This window comes from Apostichopus japonicus, chromosome 4, assembly GCF_037975245.1.
Source record: "Apostichopus japonicus isolate 1M-3 chromosome 4, ASM3797524v1, whole genome shotgun sequence".
In the NCBI taxonomy this organism is placed as follows: Eukaryota; Metazoa; Echinodermata; class Holothuroidea; order Aspidochirotida; family Stichopodidae; genus Apostichopus; species Apostichopus japonicus.
Window position 1 is genome coordinate 26,081,200 of NC_092564.1, and position 26,038 is coordinate 26,107,237.

The 26,038-nt window shown below is 39.0% G+C and overlaps 2 protein-coding genes across 3 annotated transcripts in view; one reads left to right on the top strand and one right to left on the bottom strand.

The window, feature by feature from the left end:
• Nucleotides 1-1,926: 1,926 nt before the first annotated feature.
• On the top strand, nt 1,927-11,548 carry LOC139966958 (patched domain-containing protein 3-like). Its single transcript, XM_071970465.1, has 3 exons — nt 1,927-2,257; nt 5,695-6,795; nt 8,987-11,548. The coding sequence occupies exons 2-3, from the start codon at nt 5,787-5,789 to the stop codon at nt 10,714-10,716; spliced, it is 2,739 nt and encodes a 912-aa protein (XP_071826566.1). The 5' UTR covers nt 1,927-2,257; nt 5,695-5,786; the 3' UTR covers nt 10,717-11,548.
• The window catches only part of LOC139966957 (FYVE and coiled-coil domain-containing protein 1-like), a 28,004-nt gene continuing 13,514 nt past the window's right edge, over nt 11,549-26,038 (bottom strand). For both annotated transcript variants that reach the window (XM_071970463.1, XM_071970464.1), the window contains exons 10-18: nt 25,259-25,306; nt 24,086-24,204; nt 23,319-23,406; nt 22,685-22,809; nt 21,653-21,985; nt 18,768-18,929; nt 17,923-18,070; nt 16,001-16,164; nt 11,549-14,820 (exon numbers count right to left, since the gene is read on the bottom strand). In XM_071970463.1, the coding sequence (XP_071826564.1) occupies nt 14,760-14,820; nt 16,001-16,164; nt 17,923-18,070; nt 18,768-18,929; nt 21,653-21,985; nt 22,685-22,809; nt 23,319-23,406; nt 24,086-24,204; nt 25,259-25,306 (1,248 nt within the window). In that variant the 3' untranslated portion in view covers nt 11,549-14,759. The remainder of the gene's footprint in view (nt 14,821-16,000; nt 16,165-17,922; nt 18,071-18,767; nt 18,930-21,652; nt 21,986-22,684; nt 22,810-23,318; nt 23,407-24,085; nt 24,205-25,258; nt 25,307-26,038) is intronic.

A 26,038-nucleotide genomic window follows, 5' to 3' on the forward strand; every position in this document is an offset into this window, starting at 1 on the left:
TGAGAACGTTATACTATACGCTCTAAAAACAACCTGGTGAAATTTTACCAGGAACTGGGGAAATTTTCACCAGGAGCTGCATTTATATGCCACCCTCCATATCCTGGTTGTTTTCACCAGGTTTCCTGGTGAATGAGATGTTAACAAAACCCCTGGTAGAAATAACCAGGAAATCCTGGTTAAATTTCCTGGTTAGACTTTACCACTATTTTACAATTCAATTCACGTTTATGGTTTAGAAACAGGAAAGAAGCCTTGATCGACCCTCTAATTATGCACATATTTCAGGCGTCTTGATAGTTTTGGTATGTACTGCCCTCCTCTCTTACCAGTCTCGACTCTACTATTGCACCTTTCCATTAACCTAGCTAACCTATTAACTGACATCATTTTAGAACTTCACTCCCATTGACCCTCCTCTGGTTACGTCCACCACCTCTCCCTCCTAAATTCACGAAGTAAAGAAGTGTAATTCTACCGACAAATTCCATGGTTAGGAATTACACTTGTTCACTGTTTTCAGTTGTGTTTTGCATCTCATCAGCGTGAAGACATGTAAGTATCATTGCATGTAAATACCAAAACTAGTGAGGTTTAGTTTATTGTTGTTGTAACAATTAATGTTTGGGATATTGTATTAGAAGGTGAAATCAATATAGAAACCACATATGATGAGGAACATTTATACTGTGGAGGGATAATCAGTAGTCATTGTAAAATGGTCAGATGCTGCTATTGAATAAAGCATATGAACTCACCTTTAGAATATCCATCTATTTTCTTAGACACCTGGAATACTTCTGGATATGCGGAATACACATGATCTGCATAGTCGATTATCTGTTCTGCCAAAGCATCCCTTTCTGATAAAGAAAGCTCTTACACACTTGTTGCAAATAATGAAAGTCTTGCTCTATCTGTAGTTATAATGCAATGACATGAACACACATGTTAGCTGTACTTACATTGACTTAAACAGATGAAACAAATTAAGACATGTAGACTCACATATACCACAGAGAAATAAAACTAGATTGAACTCAGAGACTTACCCATCTTTAAGTTAAAAGTACATGTTTTCATGGAGAACTGTGGGGACGCAAGTTTGTTCTAAGCGGACACAAACATTCTTAAGACGTTTTAACTTTAAATCTTGGTAACAATAATGAGTGTAGAGTTATATACACTGTTTAAAATTAATCATGTTGGGTTGCGGGAATTCTCTGGTAGTGAAAAATAATTTCTGTAATCGTTTCCGATTATTTCCAGAAACAGGGTAAGCCCCTGCAGGGTATACACACTGACCTCTGGTCAGTGGGTATACAGCATCTGCTGTGCCTAAATGGTGATATAATTTGCGTAACTGACAGTCCTACTTCGGGGGCGTATATTCATAGTATAAGAACAGCATGAGATGTAATAATAATCCAACAATTCATATTCATATCTGTTTAATATTGTAAGGCGTATAACATCAGGAGTACAAAGCTTTGGCCTAGTAATGTGGTTGGTGTCATTTTTTTAAAGCTGTTTTATAAGAAATTAATTTCGTGTTTGCCAAATTCGCCGGGGTTTTCCCGACTTGTTTCCCGGGTAGCTCCCTACTTGGACGCTAAGGTGTATTAGATCACGTGCGACTCCTGTATAGCAGACACATTGTATAAACCAGGCAAATGCAGTAGCTCTTTGGCAAAGGGTATGATATCCCAGTTCCAAGAATATACAGCAGGACATTAATTTTCGATCCGCGCGACAACAAAATAGTTTGTTGAACTTACCCGCACCATTCCCAATGTGCTGAAGATTATTGTTACATGGCAACCGACCATACATGCCTGTCACGGGTAATGGAATATCTCTTGGTATGCGAGATTGTCCTTCGTAAAAACTTTCCATTGATCTGTTTGTCAAGCCACCGAAGGCTGTCGACGTAAGTAAACCATGTGACTATTTGCTCATCCTCTCGCCTATTGTACTTTAATACAAAGAGCAAAGAGGAGGCAGTTGCATGGAAACCTCAACAATGAATGCAAGTATTCTCATTAGCATAACCGAATTAAGAAATGACGTAATTTTGAGTAGTATATATGGAGAAAATAGAAAACAGGAGAGTTAGTTCAACAGTGTACCGGCAGGTCTTTGGCATTTCTGTCCAATCCGTTTGTATGGCAACACACTTTCTTGTTCCTTTGTCAAAGGCGAGGTAGGCCTATATATTCTACTACACGGGATAATAATATAGCCTATTACAAAGAAGGTATGGTATATATATATATTTTTTTATATTTAATTTTGTTTAATATTTGTTTGCCTTTTTCTTCAGTGATCTTCCGTTCACTTTAATTTCATACCATGTTTTTATGTATTTAATCAGGCCCATATAGCGCATATATATATATATATATATATATATATATATATATATATATATATATATATATATATATATATATATATATATATATATATAATGAAAATGACATCATATTTACCTTTCGTCTCGGAGTCTAAAACAGTGCAACAGTTTGAAGTATGTAGGCACACAATTCAGTTTGATATGTAGTAGACTGTTAACTAAAACCACACTGATTTATTGTCGTATAAGTAGCTCCCAAAAGTGATTTCCGAACCGTTTTGATGACTCTTTGTTTCATTTTGTCGGTGCTCAACCAGTCTCCCCTCCCTTCATCCGTTCCTACATGTGTGGAGAGTTTGACCCGCCTCGATATTTGGAAATAATTCTGAGAGTTAGAACCTCAAATTATGAAAGTACTTTCAAAAGCAAAAAAAAAAAATATATATATTATTAAAGTAATCGCGAGGCGAGGCGTAGATACTGGCCAAAGTTCCATATAGGCCTAATACAAAAGTTAACAAAGTACAGACTGTATATATACCTATATATATATATGAAGCAGTTATACCTAGGCTATATATTAATATACAGGCGCGTATCCAGGATTTTCAAACCCGGGGGCGCGAATTACTATCTAAGCGGAGCGCCACCATCGGTTGGCGCGCAGCGTACAAGAAAATTTCTTATTTTGATACCCCCCAGATCACCGGAAACGGCACTTCTCGGGCTTGAAATGACCAACTAGATGTACACTTTTTGCCTGAGAACCAAGTATTTCCTAATAGTTTTTTTTTCCATCCATAACCTTTTTGAAGATTGTTAACTCGGCACACATCATGTTCGACCTGATCGCATCTCCTGTGGGTCTTTGCTTTTGTAGGTGATTCTACGTCGCGGCCCACAATACCCGTCAGCCCCACTTTTCAAGGTTTTAAGCCCCATATTTGTTCAGAATTTGAAAATTCACAATTCTCGTGAATAAACTCACTTGAAAACATACCCATAATGTTGTACAAAATTTCATCTATGGACAACCAATATAGACAAACTTCCTTCAACCCCTAACAGACCGGTCAAAATTGCACGAGTAGAGGGAAGTGTGATGCAGAATGTTGGTCATAAATTTTCGAAAATTCAGACACAGTTAATTTATTGGTGTATAGAAATATTGCAACCTCTTATAACGGCCATTATAAAACTTGGTTGAAGGAAATGAAAAAATAGCAGATATTTCCGAAACCGAACACTACACACATAGGCGTAGGAGGCGCGGCGGAAGTGGCGGAGCTAGGGGTATTGGTCGGAGGGGCGAGAATGGTCTGTAGGGGCGCTTTCAACACTATCTAAGCGGTGCGCCACCACTGGTTGGCGCGTAGCGTATAGGAAATTTTTGAGTAAAGATACTCCCTAGATCGCCGGAAATGACCCTTTCCGGGCCTGGCTAATTTGCAGATAAACGAAGAATAAATAGGTGTCATCTCCAAATTACACCAACAAAATGTGACAAATGTCAATAAGTAGATGAGAGCGCAATAAAAAAGTCAATAATCTAGAATAAGTAAAAAGTGGTAAAGAGCTGAAAAAGGCGCCAGCAGTCCATTTGAGTCTGTCAGGGGGGGGGGGGCACGCGCCCCCTGACCGTATGAACGCTCCGCCACTGCGCGGCGGGGGTGCAGCCCCTAATTCGCCATTACTAATGTAAAAGAGAGTTTTGACATAATTGGACCTCCATGCTTTTTATACATCTACATGAGACATGTCGTTGTTTACATTAGCATCCCGCGGTATACTGCGCAATTTGAACGGACCGTACGGTACATGATGGCATGCGATGTAATAACCGATGCTTGCTTATATGATATCGACATTAACACGTTGAACGCGCGCTTCGCGCGCGAAAATTTTTGGTTATTTTTTCAGGCAAGTCGGACAGTTTTGAGGCTTTTCATCCTGGAACGCCATTTTCATGCTCACTGACATGATGTGATATCTGCTGTTTGCGTTACAAATTCGAACAGGCGAGTAGCGAGGAATTTGCCAAGGGAGGGGCGAAGCCTGTAGGCAAATTATCTCAGCATAGCGCCACCATAGGTTGGCGCGAAGCGTACAAGCAAATTTTGGCCGAAAATGTCTCCCAGATCGCTGGAAATGACACTTCCCAGGCCTTGTAAGTTGCATCTAGGCACTTTCTATTTTGAAATTACTTAGCGATATCATTTAAAACAATGCTGAATGGGGGGGGGGGGCGGGCGGTCGCCCCCATCCCAAAAATCGTCATGTTCCCCGACGACACGGTCGAGTTCGAGACCAGCCACAGTTGGTTTCATAGCACAATTCTACACACGCGTTATGATAGACCATATATAGCATATATATAGATCATTAGTGATAGAGGAAAATAAAAACGTCAAAAAATGGAGTTGTCGGTGTAAGGGGTAGGGTGAGTCACACTTTTGCGAAATCATTGATCCGTCACTGGCTACCCTTCAGCGCTGTAATGCTGTAACTGTTCCTCTTTCTCTTCCCGGTGTCTTCACGTTTTTCTTTTACTCCCTCCTTTTCTCCTTTTTCTCTCTTTCTTTTCTCTTCCTTCCTCTCCTCCTCTTCTTTTTTCCCCTCTTTTTCCTTTTTTCTTCTCTTTTTTCTTTCTCTCCTCTTTTTCTTACCCGGGGGGCGCGCGCCCCCAACGCCCCCCCTGGATACGCACCTGATATATATTGTTATACGATAGGCTACATTTGAATAGGTATATATATAGGTATATATACAGTCTGTATTCTATCCATACACATCTGTTCATGTGTAACTGACGTCACGAAAGACACCGCGTGTATGTGCCTAAACCAGTTACCAAATGCTTGAATTATATTTTCAAATATAATAGTCCTTTTCTCCGACTGCGGAATTAAGTTCCTGTCAGCTACAACTGGCCAAAACATTTAAAAAAAAAATATATAATAAAATATATATATAAAACATTACAGTATAGACTCCTCAAACCCAGTCGTTTTAATATGCAGTGATAGGATTAAATGTTATTTTTCTTGGTGGATTTCATAATTTCTTTTTCGCTATTTCGTTATTTAATTTTGTTTTTCAATCAACCTTATATACATTACCGAACGACGTTCGTGATCTTTCTAGAAATCTGAGCATGCGCAAACACCATGGCATTCACGAAACAGCTTACAAAGCATGCATTCCGCTATTCACCAATATCACAGTGTACCGTAACTTGCATGATGCAAGTCACACTAGCACTGTCACACTAGCACACTGTCACACTAGCAGACGACACACCACCATTAATACACTCTATGTTTGGTTTTAACTTACAGAGAACGAAATCGTCGGACCAAACTTCATCACATCGGAGCTTAAAGTGTGGTACGACCAGAAAACAAATTCCACGAGAAAAAAAAAATAAAAGATGGAGTTTCGTTGTGTTGAGAGCGTCCTGAAAATTGTTTTTCGGGCCTATTCCCGTCTCATATCCCGTTTCCCCGTGCCACTGATCCTGCTTTTCACCTTATTATCCATCGGTCTCGGTTTTGGCATTTATTTCATGAACTTTGAATCCAACACCGAGGAATTATTTTCACCTATTAACAGTCGCGCAAAGACCGACAGGGTAACCGTGAATGAACTATTCCCGGTAGATGATCGCAACACACTCCCAAACCGGTTAATTTATTTCTCACATCGTCGTATCTCGGTTATCGTCACCTGCAAAGATGGCGGGAATATACTTCGCAAGGAGTACGTCCAGGCACTCTTGGACGTCGACGAATCCATCCGATCGGCGTTTATCTACAGTGCACAAAATGCGACGTATTTTGATCACACGATGGTCTGTATTCAATGGAAGTCGCAATGCTTTCCAAATCCCGTTATTCTTTACTACAACTCTGATGGCCTAGAAAATAACGATACCTCAGTAGCACCTGTTCCCTATCCAGACTTGACCTTACCAGACGGTAGTGTGGCCAACATTGAGCCATATTTTGGTGAGGTACAAGTTCAAAATGGTGAAATTATATCCGCGAGCGCTTTCTCAATGAATTACTTTCTACAAGATTCTCCGGCGTTTGCAAATGCTTTGTCTAAAGAATGGGAGACATACGTTATGGGCGTTATCGCCGATCTGGATTCAGATTCAATTATCGATGTTTATGGCTTTCACTCGGAATCTTTGGATGAGTCTCAACGTGATCTAGCACTGAGTGCGATAGTCTACGTGGTAGCGTCGTTCGGGATTCTCGTGACATTCGCGATAGTGTCATGTATCATGATACGTGACTATCGCCAGAGTAAACCTTGGCTTGGTGTCATGGGTGTGATTTCAGCGACTCTTGCACTGGTGTCAGCAGTGGGATTACTCTGTTACTGTGGGGTTCCGTTTAACCAAGTGATCATTTCAATGCCTTTCATTATTCTTGGTAAGTCGGTATAGTATACATTCATATAGGCCTAAAAAGGGATATACTTCCCTCCTTGGGGGGGGGGGGTGTGGTGGGAGAGGGGCGGGCAAGGAATAAGAAGTCGTGTCACAAGTGAGATAGCTAGCTAACTCTGTCTCTCTATATAAGGATGTGTTTTTCACGTAGCATTATGATAGGCTTTATTTCATGAGATAGAATATTTGATGTTAAAATATAAGTGTTAGAAGATCGGTTGATAACTAACTCTTGGGACTTTCAATGCTTCTAAATGTTCAACAGGAACCATGCAGTTGAACTATTTATGGTTGACAACCTTCTAATGAATTATTATCACAACTGCACCTTCTTCAGTGAAGCACCTCCTAACCCAACCCCTCCCCTCCCACCCACTCAACCTCCCCTCCCCTGCCACCAACTCCCCCTCCCCACTACCGTTCTCGTCCTGAATATTCTCTTATCAGTGGTGTAACATTTAGCTTGGTATAAACCACAATTGCACTTGTGTAGTTACGACATATTCATTTCCAAAGAGTTTACATAGTTACCGCATTTTAAACGCAGCCATCATTTCATATACTGGGCTAAATGACTGTTCATGAAATTTCATTGTTGCAGTCACATGTACATACACAATTTGGTCAAATTGAGTTGCGCAAACTTGCAATACCCTATTTTAACTTGATTCAAAGATCTTTACCACAAAAATATAATTTATTTAGCGATTCCGGTAGGTTTCTACTCTGCAGGTATAAGCTAAGCTCCCCCCACCCAACATCCCCCCCCTACCTCCCTATAGCCACCATATTTCGTTTCGGCTAAAGTTTCTCGAAAAACGCAAAATCCTGTGTCCCTCAGGTGTATTATAAGCACGTTGCAGCGTGATCTAATTACTGGTTACCTTCCCGGTAAATGTCTCCCCGGTTCTCCCCGATGAATGGATTGGGAACACACGTAGTAATATGAGAACATGCCGGTTCCATTTATGTTGCCCTTTTGCACTCAAGGGTGACATAGCCAAACCTGTGTATTTTCCTGCATCCTTGTTACTGACAAACAAATAGGGTGTATTCATTCCACGTTGCCAAAAGAAAGATTTACATATAGCATACGTATTGTACACACACTAAAGAACTGAGCACCGTTATCTGTACCCATATTATCACAATCCCCCCCCCCCCGTTTTTTCTCTAAATTCTACCATATCCGCGACTGGGAAGGAATATTTACCTAAAAGTGTTCGGCTTGATGTCGAAAGTGCATGGCACTTATGAAAGAGGGCAACATTATATCGCATTTTTGTATCCAAAACAAAAGAGACAAACTCTTCTTTTTTAGTAGACATTGTCTTTGCTTGCTGACCTTCCATGACCTCGAGTCATTATCATTTTATTGACGGTAGGGGCTTTATACCCAAGTCATATTGGTATTCCAGTTTAACCCCTCTCCCCGCCCATTTTAAGTTTTTACCTTTTTAATGCGAATTTGGCATGGGGGTATGATCCGAATTTGATTGGGGGGGGGCTGTGTAACGACTTGCCCCAAAAAATGTAACCAATATGGAATGGCGTACTGGTGATATCGCCCGTCACCTTTGACATCGAAATTGTTATAAGGAATGCCAACAGTGAGACATATCATAACATCGTCTTGGGCAGAAAAAGAAAGTATGGAGTGCGAACAGTGTCAAAATTCCACATCATCAATGTCAGATTAGTCGAGCAATCTTAGAACGTTAGTCTAATTACATGAGGGTGAGGTATTTACGGGACTACTGTCTCTCATCAAACAAGGTTATTGCAGTTTAGTTCTTGTATTTTGCAGTGCCCAAAACAAAATCAGCATATTGCACGACTTTTGACGGCTGCAACTCCCCCCCCCTCTTCAAACCACCCCGATTTCATTGCTTCTGTTTTCATGTTTATACAATCTGCGTTTACCTTAAAGGAGTCCCCTCGCAAAAACCGAGGAATCGAAAACCACGTCGGGCCCTTGGGACAATAATGCTACTGGGTGCTTACTTAAAACTCTTCATCTTTTGTTAAATTCATTATGCATAATGCAAATTCTCAGTGCCATACCCACCCCCCTCCCTTCCCTTCACCCTCTCACCAGACCTGCCCGCGATACGTTCATCATGACCTTAACTATATGTACAGTATTTTTCATCTATGACGTCACTTCATTGCAGGTATTGGATTGGATGATATGTTCATCATGATTTCAGCTTGGCGATTGACCAACCCATCCCAATCCGTGAAAAAACGAATGGCTACCACGTATGAAGAGGCCGCTGTGTCAATTACGATTACAAGTCTGACTGACATACTGGCCTTTTGCATTGGATCCATATCACCGATACCCGCGATTCAGATTTTCTGCCTGTACACCGGCGTAGCGGTCTTCTTTGCATACGTCTACCAGATAACTTACTTTGGTGCTTGGATGGTTCTATTTGGGCACATGGAGGCATACAACTGCAGTGGCACTACGTGCGTGCCCCTTCAGCGTATTCAGCCCATGAAAGGACCTGCCTTCGTCGTGAAACATACTCCACCTCCACCAACGTTAGAATCAGCGGGAACATCCAGAAGTTCAAACGGCAGTAACACTACTGATAGCAAGGATAATGTGAATAATAGTAACAATATCAAAACGAAAAACCTTAGAGAGAGGAACCACGCCGTGATGGTGTTTTTTCGCGACTACTACTCTCAACTATTCTCAAATAAATTCTGTCTGTGCGGGATTATGGTATTATACATTTTTTATATAACTATAGCCGCTTTCTTCTGTTCACGGATAACGCTAGGCTTACAAAAGGCAAATATTGCGAAAGAGGGGACAATGACGCACGATTATTTAACACTGTTCGCCGAATATTTTGCGGAAACAGGGCCTAGTGTATCGATCATAATCACAGAACCTTATCCCTACTGGAATAGTTCCAACCAAGAAGTACTGGAAACTATGGTAGCTGGTATCCATGACAACGGAAACTTAAAGCCTAGAGATTATACCGATTTTTGGTTGGACGATTACAAAAATTATCTTATGAATATGAATGGCACAACTGAGATGCCTCAGGAAGATTTTGTTTCAACATTACGGGATATATTCCTGAAGATACCTCATTATGAAAAGTATACACTTGACATTAATTTTGACGGTAACGAAATCACTTCATCGAGGTTTTTATTGGTGACTAGTAACATCACATCTACGATGGATGACGAGCGGACCATGTTGTCTGTACGGAGATTCGTGGACGAATATTCGGAAATTATCGGTGTGCCGATTATCGCTTATTCGACGCAGTATGTCTTTGTCGAACAATATGTCGTAATCATTCCCACAACGATCCAAACATTAAGCATAGCAGTGACGTGTATGTTAGTGGTATCGGTCGTCATGATGCCAAAAATAGCGGTCGGTATCCTAGTTACCATATCAGTCGCCTCCATTCTTGTAGGGGTGATAGGATATATGACATTGTGGCAAGTGTCGTTGGAATCCGTGTCAATGTTCAATCTAGTGTTATGTATCGGCTTTAGCGTGGATTTTTCGGCACATGTAGCGTACGCTTTTGTAATGTCTGAAGGGGCAAAACTTAACGCTACGGAGAAATTATCCCGCGCTTTATATCTCCTTGGTTACCCTATTCTACAAAGTGGATGGTCGACAATTATAGGAATATTCCTTCTTTTCTTCTCGGCGAGTTACATTTTTAGAACTTTTGCTAAGATCATGACTTTAGTGATGGCGTTGGGAATGCTTCATGGACTAGTCTTCTTACCAGCCGCTATGACTACATTTGCCAAAATCTTTCAGGTGCCCAAGTGTCAAAAGAGAGGAAGCGAGAAGGCCAATCAGGGATCAGGGACATTGGAAGTCGATAATTCAGCCTTTTCGGTCGATTGAATAACTTCTCTAACTAATCAATGGCTGGTATTATTTTCTTACGAGAGATGAATTTTATCTCAAAAAAAATCTTACTCAGAGAATTACATATTTTTATATATTTTTGTTTCCAATATTATGAATCTGGTTTTCGGGGGACTAACATTATTATTGAATATTCAATGATGATACATACATATAGCTTGTGTAAAATGGAACTAAAATGACTGATGACACCGGTGCACAACTTATCGGGAGCTTTTCGGTTTTATGTTCAACCTTCTTCAGCAGGATATATCTATATATTGTATATATATATATATATACATACATACACGCATACATACACACATACAAACATATGGATCTACATCCATCCATACCGCAGTACACAGACCTTTGCACAGTGTATTGTCTTTGAACCAAACAACTATGCACCAGATAGGACATAAACAAACACCATAGTCCCTTCTACCCCATCAGGACATGAGAAGATCTGTTAAAATGGCCAGGAAATGAGGACCAGTGGGTTGAATGCTGAAAGGGAGATGGAGGGGTACAGATATTATTGTGCAACAGAAGGGCACATGGATGCAATAAATCATATACAACTCTATACCAGCCTTTAAAATATCATCGATTTCATCCAATATTTCTATATTTATAATCATAGAGAAAACTAAACATCCGATACACAGCATTACCTTTCCTTTAAATTTTTGATGTGGGATTATTGATTTAATGGCATGGAAGTGTGGGGGGGATGGTAGATGGGAAACCATTTTTCATAATGTTTTATGCATGAATGAAGAAGGACTAACATCCAATGCAAAGAATACAAACACAAAGTTGATCAATTTTCTTTTCTCCTTTGTTCTATTGAGCTTCATAACCATTGCTAGTATTTCAGAAATGTCTTGCCATGTGGACAGTTAAATTTAATTCTCAAAAGAGGAAAACAAATATAATTTCAGTAAACAATTTTATAAATCAGATGCAACCACCCTACGCTTCCCGTAGAAAAGAAGACAGAACCCTAAATCTTTTGGATTTACAGTGGAATATTTTCTTTCTGATTTACAGTGGAATAGTTATATCCACCAGAAGTTCTGCATCTTCTTTGAAAAAATTAACAAAAATATGGTTTGAGATAAGAACATAACAATGAGCAAACAAACAGCTCCCACACAAAACATAGGATTTTTACACTTTTACCTCTCATTTCCTAAAAATTGCACTTTTTTGCACAGCTTTGAAATACATGTACAAATTCCCAACATATTATTATCTTTGAAAAAAATATCAATCGACCTTGAACCGTGTAATGCTGTCATTTGTGACATATTTTCCTCACCCCCATACCTACCCCCTCCCTGCCCTGCCCTGCCCTTCCACACCCACCCCCTCTTACACCCTTGCTAACCCCTTCTTCCTGATTCTTTGTAACTTTATTCTGTTACTTCCCAGTATCTCTTTGTAGAAAAATAAAACAAATCTTGGTTCAACATGTATGTAGAAATCGATAAATGCATAATTTTAAGTAATTATTAAATGAAAACAATTTACTTCACACTTTACTTCACATGGTGTGAACAAACAAACAACTTAACAAAACATGCAATCTACAAATTTGAAGATTTCTAAATTTATTTAGAAATTAAATTATTATTTATTTAGAAAAAAAATTAATTATGTATCAAATACCACAGAAAAAGAAAGAAAGATGTGTTAACACTTTCACTAAATAATTCAAATGGCTTAAAACTTGTGGAAGAAGAGTATGTGCTGGATTGATCCCCTTTTAAGCAATTGGCTACTTTTATGTTGTAAATTATAGCTGTTTAACCTTTTAAAATGTATCATATTCATTTGTGCCCCTCACCCCCCAATTGTAGTGACTTCCACATATATACCAAAAAAAACCCCAATATACCTAAATAACAAAAATGTTAGAAACATGTTTTTTCTTAAACTCCAAAGTATTTACATCCACTCTCTGTTGTTCTCCCTTACAAATTCACCTTAGAGTATAATATAAATACTGTGTGACACCTCCCACGCCCGGACTGCATCATGTCTGTATGTAGGGTTTCCAAACCTCCGCGGGACATGTCCTCCTATTCTATCTGAGGCAGGTGTCCCCATTGGATTTTTAGGGTTGTACTGAAACAGTTGTAAAAGATACAGCAAACTTTCTGAATGGTGATCTGGTCACCCTAGCTACTCAAATTTGAGTAATGAAAAGTACACTGTTGACAGTGACAGTCGTTCTGATCTTACAATGAGATTGAAATGTTTTAATTCAAATTTTTTCCTCAAAAAGGGGCAACCCCTCGACTTAGACTCCTCCTCCCACCCCCCCCCCCCTCCTCCCAACCTATTACAGATTATCCTCCTATATATAAGATAAAATATGATAAACCATATCTGTATACTTGATATTAACTTTTCCCATATTACTCTTAATGGAACACATCTTATACATGCTTACTCCTCAGTACCATGTAGCACACAGAGGTCAAGAAAGAACTTTCAAAAAGATTCTTTCGCATAATTTCCTGGCATTTTACTTAGAAACTATTTATTGACTGGTAGCTCTGTCTTAACCTTTGACATTTGCAAGATGCATTGTTTTTAGTTTGTCCCATTGCTTTCTATTGTTTTATTTCATAAATTTAGTTTATAAATGTCTAGAAGCCAATTAAACACTCGAAACAAAATGTTGACTCATGGAAACATCTCACACACATGCCACAAATAAGTTGTTGCTTTATTTTTCATTTTTACCTAGTATAAACTGTTAAAATGTTTGATCATAGTGAACACACACACACATTGGTGACCTACACTCATGAAGTTACTGTAATATACACCAAGTTCAAAGGTTACATTAGTCTACACTTCAGCTGTTTTGTTTACAGCAAATATATATATATATATATATATATATATATATATATATATATTTATATATTTTTTATATCTTATTTAAAGGAGTCAGAGAAAGTGATATTTTAAAGGACAATTCCAGGGTGATATTTTGAATCAAGGTTTTAGTAATAACGAGTAGAGAGTGCAACTTGCAGCATGGGTGTTAAAATTGGCATTTGTCACCAGGGTCAGAGGGGAAAAAAGGGTGCCCTGGCAGAATTTCTTTGAATTGAGCATGTTTATATGGAAATTGGTAGCAGCATTTTAGCCCTTAACAAAATAATGACTCTGATACCTCCATTTCTACACTCATTTATATTGCACCTTTTAGCTTCCATCTTTTTGATGATGTATTTATGCAGATGGCTGAAAGTTTTACATAATTTTTGGCCCAATCAAAATCAGACAAAAGAAAATAAATCTAAAAAAATTCTGAAAAATTAATGCAGCACACAGTTTAGCTTCATTGAATTTATATTATGCTTTGACTTTGTGGTTTAGTGTGTAAGAAGTGTATACTTAGTCATATATTTAATATATTTAATAACTATTACAAATCACTATTCTATGCATTAAACACACACACACACACACCTACACACACACACAATAATGTGGTATATTTGGCAAGCGATTTAAACAAGACCTAGCATGGAATCAAACAATTCACTTGTAACACTAAGGAAGGCCATGGAAGGTGACCGTTGTTTTTGCTATAACCGAACCGAGTTGGTAAGAAATTTATCCTCCTCCAAGTTTTCTACAAACTATATTAAAAAATTGGTCTGCTAATAGGTTTGTTGATTTAATTTTACAATCCATAGAGTGGTATCATCTGTGAATACCTAAATCATCATCTCCAGTATGATAAATATAAGGCATCTGGCAATTTCAAAATTGCAAAGTAATCTCTGTGACCTTTAGCGTGTTTCTTCCGTAAATAAATGTTTTAATCGATTAACGGCGCCAGATTTACTCCCTCATCTGATTCATACCTCTTTATGTCTTCTCACCCCCGGGTTCAGATGGGTTTCCTTACTTTCTTCCATGTATTACCTGAGTTTTTTCTTCTCTTCAAGAGAGATGAAGGGAAGTTTTTTGCCTCCATGTTTTATTTCCGTCACGTCACCGTTTTAGTAACATATGTCCGGTTCCTTTATTGAGAGCTGGTAGACTACTGTTTTCGGTGTCAGCCTGCAGGGAGGATGAAGAGAGGATGTACAAAGCTAGGTGGCGCCTTACAGGGTGTGAATACTCGCACAAAAAGGAACGTCTCATGCCAGTAATTTGACCTAGTTTCGAATGAAGTGTAACAGAAGTGTTAAACACCACCATCGATCCCAGAAAATACACACACAGCTTGCTACCGTCGGTAATTAGACATAAGTGTACAGTCAGTACATACAGCTGCGGTCAATACCCACAGCACAGTATACAAACGATACAGCGATGGACATCTCAGGTCCAGCTAAAGATAACAATTATGGTATCACGTTTCATTACTGTCTGCTTTTTGTAGCGACACGAACAAAACTTCACTTGCAAGCAACAGAAAGTTAACTTTTTCAGGTGGCCGCACGCGATTTAGGGCGAGACTTCAATGCCTTTAATAGTCTGATATGTGGCAATCATAAGGTAGTTAGCAACATTAGGTAGTTTTGGCATCAAGATTATGGAACAAATTGCAGAAAGGTGCCTTAAATAGAACAATATGACTTTCATTGACTGATATCTTCTCATTTTTATTTCTGCAGTGATGCCATCATATGCTGCAACATTATCATGAGCTGTATCTTACGAAATTCATTTTTCTTTTATTTGTTTTGACAGCTGAACTAAATCACCAGTTCAGTCATGCAGTTTCATTCATAGGTAATAATGGAAAAGTTAAGACCTTGGAATGGTTTTATATTACTACCTGTGACCATTAAAAGGAAACGGTATAAACCTCCAGTAGATAGTTCATTGAAGAGTATATGGGTTATAAAAACATGAGGAGGGATGTTACAAAACTTCATTAAAGACAAGTCACAGACTAACAGGTAACAGTTACACAATGGTTGCTAGCAGTGATATAGCCTCACAGGGTTCCATATTAGTATATTCTAGATGCCACTCAGATGTTGCCAACTAGTCCTCTCTTTAACCAATAATCAAAACAGAACATTTGCTCTAGTGGTCTTTTTGAAACTATCAAATTCATAGGTGAGCAGTCAATAGGGGGCAAAGGCCCTCCCTCCCTCACTTCCACAAACCCACCCCTCCCCCCTTTCTTCACCCCTTTTGAGGGATAGTGATGGTCATATCAAGTAACAAAGACACCTCGAAAATAACTGAAACAGAAACAGAAAATGAAAGAAAATGAAAAACCCACCTTGAGAAAGTGTTATCAAATTGCAAGACGTAAACCCCCTTCTTGTAGGTCAAGAGTTCTCCACTGGCAGATTGCTGATGTGAATTGAATCTTTGTAAGGGAACAATCTCTTCCAATAATTCGTCACCGACGCTCTCAGCGTATGAAACTTTGAACGCGATACTCTGTGGAGTAACAGAAAAAAACAATAAATAAGTAAATAAATAAACCCAACTATTTTCTGCATTCAGCTATAGAGTGAATCCCCAGGGTTCCTAAGGCAAACAGTAGAGATAAATTGTTATCCAATCGATGTGACGATCGTGGATGAACAGCCAAGTTTCAAGTCTCTTCATGAATATTCAGCAGGTTTGTATTTTAAACCAATCATGACTGGAGTCGCTAATATGAAAGTGAAGTGACTCGAAGAAGATTATGATGGCTTTCAGAGGAGAGTCGATTCAACTCAAGTGAGGAAAATCACTGGCAATGACTCGGGTGGATTTTTAAGTGAAGGGACCTATTATAACTCTGGTAATCAGAGATTAACCATGGCAGGCATGTAATTGCTTCACACATTCCTACCGCTGGGAACGCCACTTAACGGCCCCTGTTAATGGAAGACCTCAGCTTCTTAGATCATTCTCAAAATATGTGACAAAAGGAAAGCTGCCACATGTAACATCACTGTTACGCAGCCATGGCAAAGGAGAAAGGTTCTTGAAAGCACAGAAACAATCCATATTTCACAAGATTAAAATATCAAACACACTCAAGACTTCACTGGACAACACTGTCCATTTTTAATTGGTCGACAGAATCTGGCTTCTGTTCTGGTGGGTTGTTGGACTGGGAACCTAAAGGGTGTGGGGCTGACACTTAAACCACTTTACACCCTACTCCTCCCCCCCTCCTCCTTTTTCAAACCCGCAGTGACCCAAGGATAGGAGGTCATCTGGTCTTCCCACTGAGCATATAAGACATGCGGGAGGGCCATTCCTGGACATGGCATTGCTAAAAGGGCTACTTATGAATTCAGAAGAACTTGTATGCTACGTAACCAGGGAACATGACCATTTTTTTCAAATCGTCCTGTCCAGCTGTAGCATATTTCTTGGTTATTTGTGATACATGTGAAATACCCCCGAATTATTTCTTTTAAAGGTCATCATGATTGCTAGAAGTATACCAGAAATTCAAATATTGGTCACTCATTTTTAAGCTTCAACAAGAATTTTACTAAACCTGATGGTTTCGTATGGACTATTGAGTTTAATAGTGACAAATCAAGTTACTAAAAAGCCAATTTTTTAACGTTTATCTGAATTTGAATTTTTCTAATGGATCTAAATTTTTAATGGATCATAGTTCATTATACACAGAACATTTGTATTTCATTATGTAAAACATTGTACTGTTAGTGCTTCTGATCTTCAATGAGTGTGTGACATTTGTGCAGCAAATTTACACAAAATAAAGATCAACTTCTTTAAAAGTAAAATTTGATTGGATAATGGTTTCAAATCATCACTGTTTTACTGTACACCATTTGAGAATACAATTTAGGGCCTGAATTTTGATACAAAACAAACTCGCAAAATTTTCAAATATGCATAAGGCAAGACCAAACATGATGATGGGAGAAAGAAGGATACATTAAACAAATGATGGAGGAAAATGGAATATTCCATTTCACAATGGTTATACTGTAGGAACAGGACTTAACATTTTGGTTGGGGGGGGGGGTTTGCTCAATAAGACATGTTGGCAGAGTGCCAAGATTAAAGACTAGTAATAGAAAATATCACGACCCGTGAATGCTGTTGCACATACTTAGAAATCTGGAACAACTAAAAACTTCACGTGTGATATAAAAGAGCTGAGAATGCAAACAAAGAATTAACATTAACAGAAATTAAACAATAGCATTTTTGCAATCATACCTTGGGCGAGGATGTGAACTCCCAACAGAGTAGGACGCCCTCTGCGTCCATGACGACGGGAACCATATGAGACGTTCCGGCTACTAGGTACACTTCCTTCTGTTGATTCTCTGCCGACTGAATTTCGTTAGACGTGACCGAATCAAATCTGAAAGAGACGACGGAGACAGAATAATTTCAAACTGAAATTTGTTCCTGATTTTTCAAGTGTCCGGGATCAAGTCCTTCTTTAAATTTGACGATTCACATTTGAGACCGATTCAATTTTCTACAATTCAAGACACAAAGTATTTTGATCTTTGATAAGTTTCCAACCAAGCTACCTACCATGGTATAATTTCTGGATGGTGGTACGTGAACCGGAAAGGGGGTAGGGGAGAGAAATTTCTGCCCCCCCACTGAATTTGAAAATGTTTCCATTCTAGTGTTTGGTGGTCCCGCTTTGCAAACCTACTCTGTACTTTTCATCAGCACATTGGGAGACTCCTACCTCCCTCCCCCTGCCCTCACCCTCTTCCCTGCCATATCAGACACCTAATCTCATCCAGCTGCATTGATAAGTAACATTAAGGGTTGACAGAAAAATAAATCAAAGTATGTTATGTTGTGTTGGAACCAGCACATAAAGCTTTCTCAACCAATTTCCAAAATTTTACAATTTTTTTCATTTTTGGATATGAACATTTTTTATAGATACAAACTTTTTTTTAGATATGAACATATAAATTGGCGATTTTGATTTACTTCTCCAAATATCTCCACAAGGGGAATTTATTGACCCCAAATTATAGATGTTGTCATATCACACACTTCCATTCTACCTAGTGACTACCACATGCACTCACTGGCTATACTCTGGTTTTGTCTCTGAGGCCAAGGCCTCCTCCTCCTTCTTCTCCTCCTCCTCATCCTCCTCTTGCCGGATCTCAGTCACATCTTCATCAGTGATGATGTCAAAGTCTCCATCTCGTCCACTGGAGGAACCATCGGCAACTTCCGTCTGGTTCCTGCAATCAAACCACCAATGTTGCATTGATTGCTAAACTCTCTCTCTTTATACAATCAACAAACCAAAGGCTCCATGGATTCCAAATAATACTGTATGCCTATGCCATGTTTGATTTAAGCCTATTCTTAGGTATCATCTTTAATTTTAATCTGGTGTCTGCAGTCTGATCTCACAAATTGATCTTTAACCTAATCCTAAATCTTCATATCAAGTCTGATCCTACCTCTAATTTTAAGCCTTATCTGAGGTGGTGTGCTCTAAAGGCCTTATCCTCAGTCTTAATCCCAGACCCTACATCTTTTGTAATTGACGCTATATAAATGTAATTTATTATTATTATTATCTTACGTCAAATCTCATCCTATGTCTAGGTTTAAATTGTATCTGACATTTCATCTAATGTCTAATCTTCGGTGCGATCTTAAGTTAAATGTCTATGTAGCACCCCTAATTTTTTGGTAAATTAGGAGGTACTAGAATTTAGATTTCCCCCTCCCTGTGATAGGTTCCCCCTACAAATTCTCGGGTGCTCTAGGAGTTCAATGGCCTGTCACTTCATTGCAGGAAGTTGTAATGACTAAATCTGTATTCTTGGAATGACATTGCTTTGTCCCCCAAGTGTACCAGAGGGTAAAACCACCATAACCCATTAGTGAGCTAAGCTGTCCCCAGAGTGAGAGAGACCTTCTGCAAACAGGTGACCCTCTGTTCACCTGTTTGTGTATGAACTTGTTCTCTGGGACTACGTCACTAAGTTGTTTACACCTGTTGTCTTAGTGGTTATTTGAGGAATGTTGGTGTTTTCCGGTACTGAGTAGGCCGATCAGCTGGTTCATTTATCTCCTTATTTGGGCTGGGCAGGAAGTGGTATTGTTTTAGGGTACTGTCCCCTGGCACTATAAGAAGGCCAGTTTACCAGTTATCTGTGCCACTCACTTGACAGCCCTCAGCCGTCGTTAGGATGTCGGAGACATCATCATTAGAAATTACTCTTTAATTTCTAAACAGGTATGAACCACTTTGTATTTTTCAGAAGTAAGCTTCTTAAGTTTAATAGTAATGTTCAGTTACTCTGTGATGGCTCCAAGCACACAGAGATGTATTATATCTAAGTTAATTAAAGTCATACCATCGATTGATATACTTTACCATCCGTTGTGTAATTTAGTATAACTATGTGGTTCATTGGTAATGACATATAGCAAATGTTGTTTATCCCATTATGATTATTTCTGTATTGTGCACTTTATAGGTTACACTAAGCCTATATGCTACATGCATATTAGAATTTACCCTTTTGTGAAACCCATATTAGCTGATGTATGTCCTATAGCTCCCTTGGTGACAGTCCTTGTCAGAGGTTGACCCTAAATAGTTTTGCTATACTGTTTGTTGGTACATATGCTATGTTTATGAGAGACTTATCATATAGGGTATATATTGTGTAATGTTATTTTAGTATTTATGCATTTAGTTGTCTGTTAGGAACATGCTAGTAATTGGGTTAGGGCAATTAGCACTTGACTGAGACTTACTGCATTGGTGTCCATCATTGACTGCCACGTCGGCTAGATGTGTGCTTTATTACTTATAATGCTATTTACTGGAGTCATATTTCATTTATATTTAGCCTTAATGATTAGAGTGTACTTGTTGTAGAATTGTCCCATATTTTATTTGGCACTGAGCCTATTGTATTGTTTATTTTGGTATGCAAGTTGTGCCACTCACTTGACAGCCCTCAGCCGTCGTTAGGATGTCGGAGACATCATCATTAGAAATTACTCTTTAATTTCTAAACAGGTCCTTGGTTTGGGTGGGCGTGTCTAAACGTCCTGGTCTTAAGATGTCCCCTCCCCACCAGGCCATGATGTTCCCCGGACTCGAAAGACGGCCGAGCGGGTCTAGAGAGGGAGTGAGCCCCAGCCCCCAGCTATATAGTGGTCCATCCCGAAATTGGATTGATTGTACTTTTACTGTTTAATTATGTTGACAACTAGTGACAGTTGTTGTTTAATACCATTGTTAACCTCCATTTGTTATTTTTCTTTTCTCTTTCTTCATGTCGTAGTTATGAATATATACCGCATAACTAAACATACGCTTTTGTATTATTCTGCTTGTTTGTATGTTGACTCAGACGAGCCAGTAGTTACAGCAGTAGTAAGGTAGGGTCCTTATACGTCACGAGGCGCATGGTCGATATGTGCGGTTACGGACAATCGAGTATCTTGGTGCGGGTAGTTGACCCCATTACAGCCAAAGAACCCCCGCTTCCCTAAAGGCTAGTGTCCCCTGGATGGGAGCGATCAACCTGGGGTTACATCTACATCCGATCTTAGTCTTATCTGACGTTAATCTCATGGGTGACATTGTCCGAGATAACCTTACGTCTGATCCCATGTCTATTCCTGAATCTGTTCTGGTGTTGATCCAAGCCTGATATATTGTCTCATCCTATGTACTAACGTAAGTCTGATATTACGACTAAACTTCAAATCTGATCTAATCTTAACTCTAATCTTCAGTATGATCTCAAAGTCTATTTTAAATTTAAAGCCTGGCCTTACAATGAACCTTTGATCTAATCTTCCGACTGATCTTAAATGATTGATATTGTGTCTGATTATCCGATCGCACACATTTATTGTACCAAGTAACGACTACAATGTTCACGGCAGCCCAAGTGTGACTGACTACGCGATTTAAAGAAATACTCACTTCACCTCCGCTGCCTCTCCCTGATTTTCGTTCCCTCCTTGATCAGTTGCTCCCTCCTCTCCGGCTGTCTCCTGCCTCTCGGCTTCTTCGTTATCCTGCGACGAATCTTCCCTGCCGGCGTTCTGATCTGCGTCGCTCCCGACTGCTGACGCCGAAGTCGTTGGAGGATCGGTTAACGAACTGGAAGAGGATATACTTAACCTTGAATCGCTGAACGTCGGAAGGTGTTCCTCCTCCATGGAATCGTTGATGATCGCCGACGTGTCCATGCCCTCCGATTCCAGAGAATGGTTATGGAGCACGAAACATTTATCACAGACTCGAACCTTCTTTCTGCAAGGATGATGAGGAAGACGTGCCTGCTTGTTTGATCATGTCAGACACTATTAACATAAACACAAATATTCATCTCCACAAAAACAAAAATTAACGTCTTTTACATTTGCTGGATGTTGGCAGATTTTACATCACTCAGGGAGCTCCACCACAATATGACAGTCATAACTATTGGTAAACCCCCTACCCCCATCACCCACCTCCCCCCCCCACACTCTCTGACTCACCTTCCCAACAAAAAATATTCTAGAAAGTAACAAAATGGTCATTCATGCTCAGAGAACATTTTATATAATTTCAGCCTCAAAGCATTTCCCCTAGCTGAGACATTCAATTGCTGTCAACCAGGCTCAATTATCTGCATGGGAAAAATTTGGGCGATCTGAACCTCCCAGCAATCTACTTTTGTCAACTTTAAGCAGTTACTTAGCAAGCTAAAATGTTTAAACCTTTAAAATACTTGCAACTGGGAAGTTATAGACCAAGTCGCTGGATGAAAAATGTTGCACGCGCTTGCTTGGAAATGATTTTCTTATGGTTAGAAAGAATACATCCAGAAATAGTAATTGTTAAAAGAGTTTCACCGGGTGGTTACCAAAGTTGGCGCAAACTTTCAACAAGATAATTCACCAATCACCCCACCCTGCCTCTCGTCCCGACCGCCTGATGCAGCAACGACTCGGCGGATAGACTTACTTGCTTTGGGATGTCAGGATGCTACATTCGGTGCATTTACTGCAAAATACTCCGCCGCACATTCTGCAGTGATGTTTCCTGACAGTCAAAGAGAATTGACATTCACATTCCATGCATTGTTTTACCTGGCAAAGAAATGAAAAAAAAATGTGAAAAAAAAAATTGAAAAACAACAGAAGTAAACTTTGAAAGCACAATTTCATTACTAATATAAAAATGACAAAATTATATGTTTTATGACAATTCCTTTCACTTTCATCACAACCACAAATTTACCTTCATTTTTTTCAACGTGTGACACATACCAGCAGTGATGGAGCTCCAGTTGCATTTAGAACAGGGGTTCTAAATAGGCAACCTGGGGGCCAAATCCAGCTCAAAACGTTGTATTAAATCCGGGTATCTAGACCCGTAAGGACTTGAGCAAACATACCAGCCTACACTGCAGATTTGATCAATGTAGGTATAGTAAGAGTTTTTAATTCTATTGGGCCCTTCGATCTGACCATACTTTTTTTCTTGATCCTCTTTAGAAACTTAAGACCTCTGATCTAGAAAATCGTAGCCTTTTGATAAAACACATAAAACCATTCTTTTCTTTTTTTTCCGGAAAGAAAAATGAGAAAGAACTCACATCTTTGTCTTCAATCCATCTTTCCATAGCCTTTAATTTCCGATGATTCTCAACTTTTTGTAACCTTTGCCACATGACATCCTTTTCCCTGATAAAATTAAACAAAAATGAAAAATAAATAAGAAGAATGGTAAAGTGTCATGCCTCACACCCTTCTCTCACCCTTCTCTCACCCTTCTCACACCCTTCTCAACAATTTCAGGCATCCCAATGTCAACATCTCCCAGCCTGGATGGCAAGTTTTGTTTCTCTGTCTTATGTGCATATGCTAACAGCTTACACCACACATGGAGTGGCTATTCAAGTTTACACATTTAGCTTAACTGGCTTCTTTTTTTTTACAATCAGCTTGGAAGACCATATCAGATGGGAAAACCTGGATTTTTCTTGGATGAAAAAGATCCACCTTCTTACTTTTGCTGACCAGGACCTTGGCCCACGACCTGCCAGATGCTAGGGTTCCCTTTTTCTACTGCCACCAATTTTATGCATTCGACCATTGCACTGGTCTATGGGTGCCAGGGTGGATCATGTTTTTAACTTGTTGCCCGATCCCACGACAAATTCTTACCAAGTTGCTTCTGACTGCCCTTTACCCCTCCCCCTCTTCCAAACCCCCCCCCCCCCTCACCCCACCTCAGTAGAACATAGGGCTACAATTACGCTTTTGACATCCACTGAAATAAATCTCTTTATTATTCATTATCTATTCCAGTTTACATTCTGTTTGTAATTTTGGTTGTTGTATTTTTAATAATAGTCCATACTTTCCAAATTTGACAATTTGTTTCATCAATTCTTCATTATCTTTCTCTTTCTGCTCCAGTTTTGCTCTCAGCTGATCAATCTGGCTGGCGTCATACTTCTGAGTTGATTTAACCATATCCTAAAATAAATAAACAATAAAATAGAAACATCATGAAGGAATCATAAACAATGTAAAGGTTGAATCTATGGATGAATTTAAGAGAAATTTTATATAAATGAAATTCAATATTAATTGAAGACTTCATCTCTTAATCAAGGTTGCCAAAGGTTGCCAAAGGAGCACTCAAGACATGTCCATGCATTAAATATTGTTGTTTAAAATATATTTGTTGAAAATATTTAATATGTGAATATGTCTGGAGATCTCTTTTAAGGCAACCTTGATTAAGAAGGTTTACATATATATGTCCTCTCTCCAGGTATTATCAAAATTTGTTTTGCTTTAATAGTAAATGCTACAGACTGCAGAATGTCTGACTTCAAGTTTATCGTACAGAATCAAGACATGAAAAATACAACTTAATCTTTCTGAGACAAATTTTTTCATGAAAATACAGACAATTTATTCATATCTACATCTGTTCTTGTCTTATAACATTTTTGCATCGATTCTGAGAAGATCTTATTCCTCACTTGATGTTCGGGCAACTTTTGACTCGTTTCCCTAAAAACGCTAGAAATTGTATTGTATTTAACGTATCTATAATAATTTATTTTGTAAAGCGTAAAATCCACAAAAGTGCTCTAAAACGCTATGTAACAGCAAATAAGAAATATAAAAATATGACACAAAATATGTAGTTGTATATTCTGTCGAGAGCCATTGATATATTTTGTTGCGAGCAAGATTAAAGTTTCTTCTGAATAGAGACAATGTCGATGGTCCAATTTTATCAACGAGTCGTAGCGCCAGTCACTAGATTTCAAAATATGAAGTGGCTGGAACAAATTCTGTAATGATTCAACAAGACCATAAACTGCAGTGAATTGTGACCACTCGATCAATGGTGGATCTGGCTATGACATACTGCTAGCTGACTTCTCATGATAGATTACAACATGGTCACTGTGTTTGTATTAAAACACTTACAGTGTTCCCATGCAAGTGAACATACAACAAGATAAAACCCAATTGTATTTGTTGCTATAGGAAGGGTAGAGGATGGACTTACTTCTAATTCTATGACATTTTTTGCTCTCTGCTCAAGCTGGTTGGATATCTGGACAAAGTGAAAAGTCAAAAAAATGATATAAAGTAAAATCAGAGCAAAATTAGAAAAAAAATTAAATGTTGGAGGGATAGGCACCGATAGTAAAATGAAGGGTGTAGAGACGTACCACACAAGAGAAATATGATCACAGAATGAGAAAGGATTCAATAGATGGACAATTCAGGAAGTAAAACAGGTGTTGCATGCCCCCTCCACACTACCCCCCTCCTCCCGACAGAAAAATGAAAAAGCATACACCGGCTGCTAAAGTCTTTTCAAAGTATCAAAAATGTCGAAGATAGGTGGAAAAGTTTGGTGAAGGATTTCCCATAAAACCAAAAATATGCCAATTAAATATGCTACAAAATATAAAAGGTGAACAAGTTAGGCAGCAAAAGTACATGCTGGGTGCACCTTACCACCCAAAAAAAAACATTATGCCACAGAATTCCAAAAGTGGCAAAACTGGGCAGCTAAAACTGTTGTGGAGGCCATCTCACCCAAACCAAAACTCTGCTAAAGAATATTATAAGAGGTGGCAGAGACACACAGTGAAATTTGGTGAAGAGTGTCCCATATAACAATATCGTACCTTGACAGTTATCATACATATACATATGCAGGGTTATAGCTAGGAGATTGTGAGTGCTGGTTAAATAATTTTGCGAAGCGTAGCTAGCGTAGCGAGCGAAGCTCTCGCATCTCACGGCCGGAGATCCAGGGGCCCGCTTAAGGGTGATT

Bases quoted from the DNA above. Each gene is read 5' to 3' on its own strand.
- LOC139966958 (XM_071970465.1), top strand. From the start codon at position 5,787: ATGGAGTTTCGTTGTGTTGAGAGCGTCCTGAAAATTGTTTTTCGGGCC. The intron at 6,796-8,986 runs GTAAGTCGGTAT...ACTTCATTGCAG, and splicing joins AATGCCTTTCATTATTCTTG to GTATTGGATTGGATGATATG.